The sequence below is a fragment of the Brachypodium distachyon genome, chromosome 5 (assembly GCF_000005505.3).
Source record: "Brachypodium distachyon strain Bd21 chromosome 5, Brachypodium_distachyon_v3.0, whole genome shotgun sequence".
Taxonomy (NCBI): Eukaryota; Viridiplantae; Streptophyta; class Magnoliopsida; order Poales; family Poaceae; genus Brachypodium; species Brachypodium distachyon.
This window is the reverse complement of record NC_016135.3, coordinates 13423994-13438559: the sequence shown is the minus strand read 5'-3', so window position 1 is coordinate 13438559 and position 14566 is coordinate 13423994. Positions and strand designations below refer to the sequence as shown.

The 14566-nt window shown below is 45.5% G+C and overlaps 2 protein-coding genes across 18 annotated transcripts; both read left to right on the top strand.

The window, feature by feature from the left end:
• The first annotated feature begins 5172 nt into the window (after positions 1–5172).
• On the top strand, positions 5173–8347 carry LOC100823531. The gene is made up of 4 exons (XM_003579691.3): positions 5173–5577; positions 6837–7231; positions 7313–7506; positions 7765–8347. The coding sequence occupies exons 1-4, from the start codon at positions 5237–5239 to the stop codon at positions 8158–8160; spliced, it is 1326 nt and encodes a 441-aa protein (XP_003579739.1). The 5' UTR covers positions 5173–5236; the 3' UTR covers positions 8161–8347.
• Positions 8348–8859: 512 nt separating this feature from the next.
• LOC100823220 (protein SET DOMAIN GROUP 41) lies at positions 8860–13985 on the top strand. Of its 17 annotated transcripts, none has more exons than XM_024456235.1 (8): positions 8860–8993; positions 9720–10502; positions 10887–10923; positions 11011–11111; positions 11987–12085; positions 12889–12991; positions 13363–13416; positions 13510–13652. In XM_024456235.1, the coding sequence occupies exons 2-7, from the start codon at positions 9738–9740 to the stop codon at positions 13386–13388; spliced, it is 1131 nt and encodes a 376-aa protein (XP_024312003.1). In that variant the 5' UTR covers positions 8860–8993; positions 9720–9737; the 3' UTR covers positions 13389–13416; positions 13510–13652. The 17 variants fall into 17 exon arrangements, with proteins under 17 accessions (XP_024312003.1, XP_024312000.1, XP_024312004.1 ...); XM_024456232.1 differs by having other exon boundaries at positions 12889–13051; XM_024456236.1 differs by having other exon boundaries at positions 13485–13627.
• The last annotated feature ends 581 nt before the right edge of the window (positions 13986–14566 follow it).

Below are 14566 nucleotides of genomic sequence, written 5' to 3'. Positions count from 1 at the left end.
AAGCCTCAAGTTCACCAAACCGAAGGCGCACAGAGCAAAGCCGTCCGGGGTGAGCAACTCCCTCACCTCCACGGTAAAGTAGAACAGCAAAAGCTTCATCGAAGGCTCCTCGTGAAGCGCCGTCTCGCACAGCCACCTGAAAACGTTCAACCTCACGATCGTCGACGGGTGAAGCTGGGCCAGCTCGATGACGTACGTCTCCAGGAACTCTAGCAAGAAGGGGTGAACGGGCACACACAGTCCGGCATGAAACCAGGCCTAGAATGCCACGATGCATCCCGGACGCCGTCGCTGGTCAAGCCTCACCTCCTCGCCATCGGGCAGGATACCATCCCCCTTGGAGAAGTACCCTGCCTCCTCCAGCTGGGCAAGGTCCTTGGGGCTCATCGACGAAGGAAGAAGGTGGTCGTGCACCCAACCTCCTTCGTCCACCGGCACTGTCAGAACCAAGGGCGGTCCACCGCGAGGGCGGAAGGAAACTATCTTCTTCCTCGACGGTCGGTTCGCTGCAAACTGCGCAGCCGAAGACCCACTCTCTGACTCACCCACCGGACGCTCGACCTCGGGTCCTGCCCTCTCACCTGCGAAAAGACCTGCCAAAAATTACCAAACTGTGGGAAATCTCAAAAAGGAATCAACTAAAAAGAAAAGGAGGAGCCACAGGGGTGCTGCAACCCTCGCCCGCAAGGTCCTTGGCAAAATGTCCACTTTCTACCACCGGTACCCACGCAAACACCAAGCCACGCCAAGCGTCGCGCTGCGCCGTGCCCGCACCCGTGCACTGCGCGCACCCCTGGCCGTGCGCACCTAAGCCTCGTCGTGCCGCGACCGTGTTCTGCCGCGTGCGTCCGCACCCGCGCTCGGCCGCTCGCGCCCGCGCCGACGCTCAGCCACCGTGCCGCGCTTGCGCTAGGCCGCCTACGCCCACGCACACGCGCCGAAGCTCGCACCCGTGCTCTGCCGCTCGCGCCCGTGCGCGCCCCTAGAAACTCGCCGGGGCTAAGCAAGAGCCAAACCGACGCCCGCGTCGCGTCTCGGTCTACGCACTGCCATGCCACCTCCTCGTATCGCCGAGCCCCGGCCATTCCCGCGCGGAACATGCCCGCACCCACGCCCGACCGCGACGCCCCCGGAGCGCTCGATGGAATGCTCGGAAGGGTTGCCAACTCAAGAATTGTCGAGAACGGGGTCCCCAAGCCTCCTCCTACCTTCGCACGAGCAGGACGGGCGGAGACAAAGGCGGGGATCGCTCGGAAGAACTTGCAAGCACGATCGGCACCGCGCCCCCAAGACGACTCAACGATGGAGAGCTTCCGCGGCTTGGTCCTAACGAACAACACGACCTCCGTCGTCACCAAGGAGTAGCTAACGCCCCTGCGGAGCTCCCTACTACACCAACCTCTCGAAGAAATGTCGGGCGCCGCTGAACTCGTCTTCGACGCCAGACAAATCAAACAAGCATGGTGTGGGCTTCTCCAGTAGATGGGGGTTCCATTTTATAGGCCACCGGAGCTCCTAGGCGTTCGGGCCGGGCCAATGGTGCGGCAACACCTCGCCGTCCTTCATCTCCAAAGAACAAGACAAGGAAGAGGAGAATTGGGGGGGGGGGGGGGGAAGGCCCTTCCTTTTCCCTAAAGCGAGCCGACCTGACTAAAAGCAGGTGCCCTGCTCGCGGGCCCCCGCGTCCTCGCCGCACCGGCGTCACTCCGGTGACGGGCGCCCCCCTGTAGAAAGCTCGAAAAGGAGGGCCCCCGGTCCCCTCCCGTATGGAGGAGGAAGATGAACCGGGGCCGTCCGATCTAGGGTTCCCCTTCATTCATGGCTGCCGGATTTGCCACTTACTCCCGAAGCGCTACCGGGCCCAGCTGGGCCGAAGCCAAAGCCTAGCTGCAGCCCAAGAAGCCGGCCGGAAAAAAAAGAGGGGTGGCTTGCCCGAGGGCGGCCCAGCTCGCGCGCGAGGCCCGCCCAAGGCAGCCCAGCTGGCCCATGCGGACGACGAGGCTCGGGAAGATTGCAAAAAAGCCCAAAATCATGGGGAAATTGCCAAAGACCCTGAAAATTTCGGGGAGGCCCACATGGCCCCTGATTTTTGCAAAAAAGTCCTCCGGGACACTGGATTTCTCGCAGAGAGGCCCCTGGGGTCCCGGTTTTGCTAAAAATACCCCCCGAAACTCGATTTCTCACAGAGAACATCGTCATGGGCATGGAATCTCCCCGCAACGCCTCCAAGACTCCCATTTTTTGCAGAAAAACCACCAAGTACCTCTGCTTCTCATAAGGGAGCCAGCCAGGGAATTCATCAAGGACATGACCTAAGAGTCTCGTCTCAGAGGTTGACCCGAAGGCATTCTCAATGCCTCCAGCTCAAGGGGGCTACTGTTGTAGTAAAATAAAACCCTTATATGGGCCGGGCTGTAAATCCTACGTTGCGACGACCAAGTCAACATATCGCAAGCACAAGTCAAAACGCCTACGTGGCACGGTCAATCCTACGTGGCAAAGGAAGACCAATCAACGATTCGAAGCCTCTCATGCCATGGTCAAAGGGTCAACTAAGCTAGAGTGGTGGGCAAGAAAGGTGTGAGGAGGGGGCCCTTAGCCCATGGTGGACCATGGACCAAGCCCCTCTTTTCCCTCATGGTGCACACAAAAGCTATGTACCAAAAGAGCTACTTTTACCACTTTGCCCCCACTTTTCTCTCTCCCCCAAGGGTAGCCATGGTCTTTTGTCATGGACCCCTAGGCTATAAATACCCCCCATGGTGGCATGTATCATTCACTCTCAACTTGAATAAACTCAAGGGGAGAGGGCTAGAGCCTCTTGCAAAGAGCTCTAGTTTCGAGATCCGGGAAGACGCGTTCGGCCTGGACTCGAGGGAGAAGGGGTTGGGTTAGAGTTCCGAGGGTATCCTAACCTCGATACTTGGAAAGACGTGTTCGGTCCAAGTACGAGGCGGCCCCGACGAACCTCTCGCCAAAAGGTGTCTTGGGAAGATCTGCTCGGCCCAAAACTTTGGCTAACAACCCCCTTGAGGCCTTTCCTAACATAGGATTAAGTCGCACCGCAGGGTCGACCGAACCTATTCAAAAAATATCGACGTGTCAACTTGTCCGAGTGTACGACGACCTTCGCTATAAGGCCGGCGTACACGCTCTACTTTTATACCCGCACTTGTGCCATCGATCATTGGCACCCTTTAATCTAATTGTTGTCGAGAACAACAACACAATCCTTATATGATTTTTTTTCCCAAGGATTCATTTATACTACTCCTTCCGTCCCATATTAAGTGCCGAAATATTACATGTATCTAGACAATTTTAGATATAGATACATTTATATTGGGTAAATTTGAGTTCACTTAATACGGGACAGAGAGATTACATTTCATAGGATTTTTTTTCATCCGCTTCAACCTCTTGAAAGAAATCCTTTATTTTTTTCCTTTGATGCAAACAAAATCCCAAAAGAATCGAGTGGACATAACATTGCAATTCTACATTTTTCTATTCCCGTACTTTCAATCCTTTGAATCAAGGACCCTTGAATCAAAGAGGTCTTACACAACTTGTTAGCACCGGATTTGTTGGTTATTAAATTTAATGCAAGTACAGTAGTGACGAGATTGATTTTTAGCTAACTCTTGGTCGACTCTGGGCTAAAATTCCGACTTTTAGTGATGAGTTACTTTTCTTCTCTCTTTTCTTTCCTATATATTAACAACTTTCAAATAAGAAGCGATTAACAATTAAGTTCAACAAATTCATTCACTCACCAAATTTGGAGTCAGTTCAAATATTTTCGAGTTCAAATCCCACCTAGAATTTTTTCATGACATATCTACTACTTAAATTTTCCGTAAAAAAAAATCTACTACAGTACTCAAATTTGAAAATAAAAAATTATGAATGGTAGATCTGAAAATAGAAATTCTAAATTTTATTTGAGTATTTGGACAAATTCACATGGAATTACCTCAACTTCGACCCTTCAATCGAATGCTTGTCGAGGAGGGCACCATCCTCAGAGCAACTTTAGCAGTTACCGAACCCAAACAATTCGAACTCGGTTTTTGGATTTGGGCCGAAAAATGGGCCAGACCAGGTACCAAAAATGGCCCAAGAATCGAAAACCTAATTTGGATCACTGAATCGTTTCAATTCTGCGCACTATATGTAGCGTTCGGAGGGGGCTTTTCGTTTCGAACTCGGAACTCCCCTCCGCCGCAATCCACCCCCCTCCTCCACCGCCGCCACCCACTCCATTTCCGGCGAGCCTCCACTTGAAAATGCGGCCCCTGATCTCCTCCACCGCTCGCCGCGCATCTGGCCGTTGGTCCTACGGTCGCGGAAATCCTAGCGGCGGCCAACTCACCATCGCTGAGGAAGAAGCCCGGCGCCGCCAGCCTGAGGCAGGCCACAAGCGGGGAGCCCGCAAGTGGGTAGGTGGGCCGGCCTCAGCACCTGCACGACCGAGCTCGACCGCCGCTACAACGCCGCCAGGGAGGGGAGCTCGAGCGGTGTCCACCCCACGCCGGCGAGGGATTGGCTCCGTCCTTCTCTTCCTCCTCCTCCGATTCGTCGGTGGAGATAGTCGGGGAGGGGGAGGCGGGGTTCGATCCCGAGGACATCGCGAATGCGAAGAAGGCGTCCAAGCTCTCCATCGCTGAAGAAGATGCGCGCCGGCTAGCCACGGAGGAGAGGATGCGCGCGGCGGCCTACGACCTCTCCAACGCGGCGCGAAGGAGCATTTTGTTTTTGGGTGTTTGCTCCTCTAATTTTGTTAACTTTTGGTAAATGTTAAACTAGTAGATGTAGTAGAACTTAAGTATGTGGACGAATGTCGAACTCCGATGATGTGCGATGTGATTCGCGACGAAACAACCCCCTATTTATATGAATTTCGCACAAAGCTTCAAATTTTTCTTTTGTTCGGTTTTGATATTCAGTATCGATTTTGTCAGAAAAAAACCGGTACCGAATTCTCAAATTCGGTTGATTCCGATCACTTGGGCGTGGTAACTGCTCGAGTTGCTCTCATTGTTGTGGTTCTCTTCTCCCGGTCCTGGTGGCCGCAATATCTCATCTGGACCGTTGTTCTCACATCGGACAGTTAAGGACGCCAAGTCGCCAACTGCAGGTCCGCAACCAAGTCAAGTGTCCCGATCTCGACTCCCCGAGTCCTCTCGCTGACACCAGTCCATGACCAAGTGAACAACCCTAAGCTCTCGAGGCCATGGCGAAGGCGAAGGCGAAGGCGCCGAGGCCGAAGCCGACGCGCGCAGTCACCCGACGGCTCCTCGGGTTTGCCGGTCTGAGCTTTGCGGCGGTGGCGTACGTGGGGACTGACTACCTGCGGTACCTCTCGCCGACATGGCACGAGCGGCTGCAGCCGTTGCTCTGGGCGGCGCTGGCGCTCGCCGCCGCCGCGCGTGCACCGTTCTACCGCCACTGGGACGCCGAGCTCCGGGCCGCGCTTCCATTCCTCGGCTCCATCGCCTTCATGCTCGGCGCCTTCCTCTTCGAGGCCATCTCCGTCCGCTTCGTCTCCGCCGTGATGGGGCTCCAGTGGCACAGGTCAGTATCTTCCTGGAAACTGGGGAGGGAGCTTCAGCCTGGACATAGATTTCATCGTTTCGGCTGTTTGGGCGCGAATTGCCATGGATCTGGGAGATATTTCAGCTTCCGTGATGCTATTTCTGGTGTTTATTTTGGTGTATAATGCTCAAAGGTTTGCATTTCTGCTGTTTCAAGTGAAATGATCGATCGTGTTAGGATGGTGTGATTTTGGAGGATTGCTTGTTGAACTGTGAAACGAGTGAGTTGTTATAGTCGGTAGCTGTGGTCTTGGAGAGATCTGCCTGTTGCAGCGTACAGCATGAGGGGTTTAATTGTCTATTATGGATAATGGCTAAGTTTGATGGGTGAGATTTGGGCTTGCCATGGCATAGAAGTGTTATCTTGGAGAGGCTTGTGAAACATTTAGAGAGAACTGCACTTCGGGGGATCTTGAACAAATATCTTTAGTACGTCAGAGAAAAGAAATGAAGAAACCGTTGTGTATTTGTCATGACCAATGCTCAAAATCAGGCCTTCAGTAGAGATTGATATGTTGATTAAAGCATAAGTAGTGGTCATGGTCTCATGGAGATAGAGGGTACCGAGTATTTGTAATTGTTACTTCGGCTTCCTGTTACTGTAGATTTATTTTGCTGATCCTTGTATGGCAAAAGCATCTTAGGTTTGCCTCTCCCTGCTGTCAAGTTTGGCTTCTAGAACAGGCTAATCAAATTTTCATTGAGTTCAGTTTCAGCAAGGCATCAATGATCTTTTAGAACAAAGGGGCATCTAGAAGTCAGGTGGGTAAGGAAAGCATAAGCATCACTCCATGCTTGGAGAATTAGGTTTCTGACCCAGTGATGATATTTCCTCCCTCAGTTGATTTAGATAACTGAGATAAATCCTCCCCTTAAGCTTCTATTGTATCCTAATATAGATCAGCAAGAAGGTCATGTCAAGTCTCATTAGATGGCAGGCTGAGATTGCACCAGTTTTATTCGGTCGTAGTTTTCAGCTAACTGCAACTTCCTTTTGTGATATTTTGTGAACTCAACTAAAAAGACCATTGTTCTTTCATAGTTTGATTTTTCACTGTCAAGACTCAAGAGGACAATTGCAAATACTATATTTTAAGATGGGCTGACTTTGCATCCTAACTTGAACTTTTCTAAAGTTGTTTTTTTGGGCGCACCAGTTCCTTACTGGGATAAACACATGCATGAATCTGAAATCTCACACGTACTTGTGAACTGAACTCTGTTTTATTGTTTTAACAGATCTGCTGCTCCACTTCCTGACACTGGTCAATGGCTGCTTCTAGCTTTGAATGAGAAGCTTCCTGAAAGTGTTGTTGATCTATTGAGAGCTCATATTATCACCCTTCACCATTTTTTGATGTTATTCATGATGTTGGGTTTCTCAGTGCTGTTTGACTGCATTAAAGCTCCTGGTCTTGGTATAGCCACAAGATATATGTTCACTATGGCAATTGGTCGGTTGCTTCGGACGGTAACTTTTATTGGTACAATCCTTCCATCTGCGAGACCTTGGTGCGCCGCAGCTCGTTATCAAATACCTGGGCATCCTCATCCTTGGGCACAAAAATATTTTGTTCCATATGCTTCTGATTCAGATGCTATTCGTAGGGTCATAGATAATGATGTGGCCTATGGTTAGTATTTTTGGCTTATCACCTAATGATGTATTGATTTTTGTGGGATTGGAGAAACTAAGTCGCCCTTTAAAAATACAGCTGACGTCCAAGCTTACCCTGGCGAGTATAGTCCTGACTGGGGTCAGATGAGCTTCCTAGTAGACATTTTGAGGCCAACCCCTGGAGAGGGGCCTTCATGGTACCATCTATTGAAAAAAGCCAGTGGAGGTTGCAACGATCTTATGTATAGTGGGCACATGCTTGTCGCTGTTCTTACTGCCATGGCATGGACGGTATGTTATATATTTTACTTTTTTTTGTCACAGCATCAAAGTTCCGATATGCTCCGTCGTATTGAAACTGAATTACCTTTATCTGGAGCCACCTTGTTCAATCAGCTATGTATTGAAACTGAATTACCTTTGTCTGGAGCCACCTTGTTCAATCAGCTATCTGTACTCCATTTGCCCAGATATTGTTTTAACTTTTAACCAATCTCACTTGTAATTGGTAGCATCTTAACCCCTTTTCAATTTGTTTCACATGCATAGGAAGCTTATGGGGGATGGATCTCTGTTGCAATATGGCTTCTTGTCCTACACAGTGCACAGAGGGAGATACGCGAACGTCATCATTACACCGTGGACTGCATCGTGGCAATCTATGTAGGAATTCTCTTGTGGAGGATGACGCGGTTCATCTGGTCTGCAAGAGATGCCAGCCGAGCTCGAAGGCTTGCCAAACTTGAAGAGGTTCAGAGCAGGCTAATCCATGCTGCAAAAGACTCGGACATAGACGAGGTCCGTGATCTGCTGAAAGAGGTTGAGCTAGCGGGCCATGAAAAGCAGGCTTTCTCTCAAAGGGCCATCCTGGCCTTCGCTGCAGCTACAATTATTTTCACCCTGTCATGTGTTGTCCTTGCCCTTACATTAACAAGCGACGGTTGATTTCACTTGCTAGAATTTTACCCTATTTCTTGGGTTACGCTGTTGTTCTCTGTAGGCTGAGAATGTTGTGTGCCATTTCTGGCAGTAAACATGTTTGAGCAGAAACGTAAGTTCAGTTTAGTGGCACCAATTCGAAAACTTTGGAAAATTGTTTTCCAGTCATGTTTTTAAAGCTGTTCTCTAGTCATGAACTGCGCCCTCCTTGTTCTTTCCTCTGCCGTCTGCTCCGACTGAAGATGAGTAGAATAATAAATACTCCCATCATTCTTGAAAACCTAAAGTTTTCAATATGGGCTACTTTAGACTTTTCAAACTTGAAGTTTCTTGGGGGGAAAGCCTGACGTTTCATTTTCGTTTTTTGAGGGGCAATTTAAACAACTTGACCCTAGAGAAGTTCCTTCTTTTGAAAGAATCTAATGAAGACAGTTCTTGCTAAAATAAAGTAAAACAAAATCAGAAAGTGATCATTCTTTTCTCAGAGCAGAGTTGATTACTGTACTTAAAAGAAAAACTCCCCTTCAAAAAAAAAAACTCGAGATGCAAACTGCCACCACCTAGAAATCTCAACGCGTCGATCTGAACCGCTTCTCGTCAGGAGATACACGAGGCCCAGTTTAGAACGGCCCACATCATCAGGCCCACAAACAGAAACAACACATCCCCTAAAAAAAAGAAAACACTGTCGTCTTCTCCGTGCCCGGGGCCGGGGCATCACGCCGCCGCCGCCTCCCCCATTCTCATCTCTTCCGCGGTTGTCAACTCACCACTCACCACGCTTTCCTAACTCAGCGAAGGCCTGCGGCTTTGTTATTCGGCTTTCATCTCGGTGTCAAGTTGAGTAAAGCTCACCTTCTCAAGCACTTCCTTTTTGTAGCGAGGGTTTGGTGACTGGGGGCATAAAGTAGCCTTGGATTCCGCCAGCCGGTAGAGTTTCCTCTTTCTAATTCATAGGGATCTCGAGTGTTTCTACTCTTCTTTTTTGTTGCCCCAAAATTAACTGGTTGGGCAGAGGCACTGGACGAAGAAAATCGGTATAATTTTTTGGTGTAGTTGTAAGACAGTAAGAGCAACCGATCATGTACACAGAATAGCGAGGTCTGCCATATACTATGTACTAATATAAATGGACGGAGAGCTGATGGATTATTATGTTGTGGGGAAATCTTACAGCTCGTTTGGCAACCGAGAATTCATTTCATTTGATCAAAATGAAATGAAATCCAATTTTTGATAGAATTTCATTTGGTTGAATTTGAATTCCGGGTTGAAAAATCATGTTTGTCTACCACATGGAATTGAAGAGTGAGAGACAATTCTAGAGAAATGATGGCTTTTAGAGAGGAATTGAGGCTAGTTATAGTGTGATTCCATGGAATTTGAGATTGAATTCCTGTGGTTAATTCCGTGCCAACCAAATAAGTTGTTTTTTGGAATTCAAAATGAATTCTACAATTCTATGCCCAAATGATGGGTGCCAAACCATTTCTTAGTCCAATTTTGCTGAGCATTGGATAATCTAGTCAAGTCCTGAACTCCTGATTTTGTTCTATGCAAAACAGAACTTTGCAATAGGACTCATGGCAATGGAGATGAGAGCAGGTGAATCTCTAGACATATCGGAGAACCTGACTCGAGCTATCGCGCCTTATGCCATGGCCCTGCATGATGAATTCCTCCACTCCCACTGCTCCTCCTGTTTCAGGGACTTGCCATCACAACGTACATGTGTCGTGTCTTGCATGGTGTGCTGCTCTGTTCGATACTGCTGCTCAGACTGCTTAAGCTCGGATTGTCAAGTGCATATGTCTTCTGGCGAATGTTGTTTCTTTGCAAACCACCTTGAAAAAGCCTCTACTTCCTGCACCACTGAAGGAACAAGTGATTTCCGTGCTGCTTTACGCCTTCTTTATTTGCTTGAGATGCATGGTCTTGTTTCTTCAGATTCAATAAACCAGTCCAGTAGAATTGGTGGGCTTTCAGTAAGTGGTATTCGGGAAGTCCTGGAGGAAGGTGGTGAGGTTTCTGAGAGGATACTAGAGGGAAGCATGCTGATGTCGTCGGCCAGAAAAATGAGGACGCAAAATGCTGTTGTTTTCTTGAATGGTCTGACAGTAGAGATGGTGGCATTATGGGCAGTGATGATCAACAGTGTTGAGGTGCAGATTTGTGAAGGACGAGACTTGGGCATCGCAGTTTATGGGCCTAATTTCTCATGGTTCAATCATAGTTGCTTTCCAAATGCTTCTTATAATTTTATATTGGCTCCATGGAAGGAAGATTCTGTTTCAGACAAACCACCATACCGTGCAGTCCCTGCAAGCAAAGGAATTGCATCAGACGCGGTAAAGGAAATCAAATCATATTTTTATTTAATACTCCCTCCTTCCCAAAATATAAGTGATATAAGTTAAGTTTTCTTAAGTTTGACCAAGTTTATACTACAACAAGATATCAACATGTACGATACCAACTAAATACACTATGGAGACATATTTTATGATGTATCTATTGATATTAATGTGGTATTGTAGATGTTGATATATTTTTTCTATAAACTTGTCAAAACTTAAAAACTTATATTTCAGGAAGGACGGGATATCTTCTAAACTTTTTCTGTCACTATTCTAAGATGGTTTTGTATTGGTTTAAGAGAAGATAATTGATTACATTGCATGCCACATATTTCTCAATGTATAGTAAGTTATTGGGCTTTGTATTGGTTGCAGTGGCGTGCTTGGCAGTTTGAAGATGGTTTTACTCATGGTATTTCTTTCATGTTCATTAATGTAATCATGCTGCACTTGAGAGGCAAAATATTGAACTTTTATCCTGACTCTCTTTACTCTTTAGCAGTTGGGAAATATGGTCCAAGAGTTGTTGTCCGTTGCACGAGGCCAATCAATAAGGGTGATGAAGTTTGCATAGCATACATTGATCTTCTCCAGACCAGGGTACTCATTTTCTCCTACTTTGCATGAGTTTTACAATACAGTTTTGAGGAATCAGACAAGTGTTTAATTGTTTCATGAAATATAACATGTGCCACTTTATCACTGGTCCACTTAGTACTAGTGTTTACATCATCAATTTTGCCCTTAATTTTAGGCAACTGTAATTAATAGAACTCTTTATTGACTTAGTATGACTATTTCTTTTAGAACAAAAAGGGCCACCTTTCTTTCAAATGAAACTACTGCTGACAACTGTACAGACTGTTTTTATTGATAGATGTTCTGATCACTGGTTAGTTCCACCTTATGCAAAAGATATATCTAAATGCGCACCTACTTTAGGATGGATTTTCAGATTATAAGGCAATCCATGTAGATTATATGTTTCTGTTTAGATTCATCGGTGCAGGTATATCTTTGGTCTTAGTTGATGCACACTTATTGTCTTGGTCAAGGTATTGTGAACAACTAATGTTGTCAGGGTGTTCCGCATTGTAGGTTTACCTATTTTACGATATTAAACTACGTTCTCAAATGCATGACGCTTTATGAGTTTATGTTTCAATCAAGTTGCATATGGAAAAGACTGCACCACGCCTACTAATAAATGGCATTGGAAATAGCCAAAGGGAGGGTATGCAAGGGAAAAAAATTGGTGTAAAACTATCACAAAAATGGTAGAGTGAAATTTACGAACACAAAAGTTAATGCTAGAATGTCATGTATTCAGAAAGAGGTAGTTATCTTTGAAGAAAAGAAGGAATTTCTGGACTTCCTAACTGGTTGCACATGAAATAATGTAGTAGTTACTTCTATTTCGCTGCTGTTGTCACTTGTCACACTCATAACTCACAAGTCCCAACTTCCCTTTTCAGGAAGCAAGGCATTCAGATCTTTGGTCAAAGTACAAATTCATTTGTTTTTGCAAGCGCTGTACTGCATCACCTGAACCATATGTGGATCTTATTCTGAATGTAAGAGGCAACTCCGTAGAAAATGTTATCATTTTTCTGCAAATTACCATGTGCCTCATGTAGTGATTTAGTACTATGTTTATTCACCAGTAAGGTACTAGTAGTAAGTATTGGTTACCGAAACTTTGATAATTTCTTTTCTTTTTTTAGTGTAGAATGCAGAAGATCATATTTTTGCATCAAATTTGGCAATGATACAGGATAATTGTTATTGAATGATTTCCACGCAAGATTTTTTTTCAAAGATCGTATGACCTTTTGTAGTAGAGACGATATTTATAAATATAGGGTGCATATGCACCCTATGGAGCTAGGTATTTTGGTATCTTTGACATTAGGCACTTGCTAGTACCCTACAATGTTCCAAAAACTTCTAGGCAAGTTTCAATGATTAGCTACTATTTTTGGTGAAAACATTATTATCTACTTCACCATATACTTTTTTGTGTCCATTCATAGTTTGGAATATTTTGAATTTAAGTGGTGTGGTTTGTATACTGTGTTGTTACTGTTTCAACTCTTGGTGTTATACATTCTAGTCAATTTACGTCTTTGAACTTCTCTTAGATACCTTTCACCCCAACATAACTTACAAAAAAAATGTATATTCACCAGTAAGGTACTAGTAGTAAGTAATATGAGTGGTTTATTTCGAGTCAGTTATACATGAATCTAGCAACCCTAGTTAGCTACTTGGATATGTTGGAGTTGTTAACACTTTTACTCTTAAACTTGTAAATTTTCCTTTGCGAAGAGAAATAAGCTCTTAAATTTTCTGCAAGGCTGACATGCTACCTGATCAGTGTGACTTTAGGAAATTGAATTCACTGGAGGATGCTGTTATGTCTCCAGCAATCGAGAATTTGGATGATATCTTACAACAGGCAATCTCTCAATACTCATTAGGTGATGACCCTAAAGCTTGCTGTGATATAATTGAAAGCATGCTTTCCAAAAACTGGATGGGTGAGTTGCAGAAAGTGGAACTTTCACGGAGAAGACATATGCTACATCCTCTTCACCATATAAGTCTTAGAGCTTACATGGCCCTTGCCTCTGCTTACCGTTTCCGCGCCCTAAAATCAAACACTGATGGTTTTAACGGAGAAAACAGTAATGTTTCTTTCGAAATGACCAAAGCTGCAGCAGCTTATTCATTTGTTCTTGCAGGAGCTACACACCATCTCTTCTTATCTGAATGCTGTTTTATGACCCCACTGTCGCATTTTTTGTTAAGTACTGGACAGTCCATGTTAGATCTTGTTCAATGTATACAGGGAGGGGCAGGGAAGAATGTATCTGAAGCCAAGTTCAGCTTTGCTTCATGTTCAGTAAGTTCAGCACAATATGATTCCATCCAGCACCACCAATTCAGATCAACTTGTGATGATTTTGGCAGGCGCATGTTATCATTATCATTGCAGTGCTGGCCATTTCTAGCTCAAAGCTCACTCATTCTGGAAAAGATAAAGAACCCTATAGACTTCAGTTGGCTTGGGACAACAATATTTCAGTCTCTCCATCTTTCTGAAGAAGATTCTGCCAACCTTTCTTATGCAGATGGGTTACCGATTTCCATCGAAGAACAGAAGGGTTGTGTTCTCAGCTTAGCTATTTGCTGCATCAACTTTTGCAAATATCTTGCAAGTATATGCTATGGTCCACAGCATTATGTGACAATTCATGCTAAAGATCTGCTTGAAAGTATTAATCTTGGACAATGAATTTTTCTGTGGTGGCTTTTGTGTATACCCTGTTGTCATTATTGAAGGCTGTGAAGCTTACTTCTAAATGGTTGAAGGATTAAACTCATATTTTCTTACGGGCACAATTTGTCAAGTCTGTTTATTCTGATGAACAAAGCTAATAACAGTGAGATTTAAAACGGAAGTCCCTGACATGCTTCTGCGGTTCTGATTCCATTTAAGATGCCTACTTCTGTATAATCGTGTAGCAGAGTTATCTCCAAGTGTGTTCCAGCACTCAGTGTCTGAAGATATTCGTGCTAACATTCAGTATTAGTTGATCCCTGGACCATTATATTGGTAATTTATCGCATTATGCAAACGTATGCACATGCTTCCTGGTTAGGATACAAATGCTTCTTGTACTTGCCCATGGAAAAATCATCATCAAACTGGGCCACGAAGATCTCCACTTCAAGCAAAGGTGCAAGCAAGCTATTATATTTTTATGTTTTTAGTCGGAGGTCAGTTATTGGTGTTGTGGGGATACTACTCCCAATTCATAGATTACACAAGTTGCATGTTGTCGGCAGGGCAGTGTAGAATCATGTCATTTAGCAATAATTCAAGATATGTTTTCTACAATACTTCAGTGAGAAACAATTTTCCTTATTTTGGGTCACAAGTATGTCTTGGTTCAATGAACTGGAAATGATATTTTTGCCTCTTCGATCAAGAATATAAATATCTTAGTTTTTTGGGGGCGCATAACTGTTAAATGGGAAATGCTCCAGGT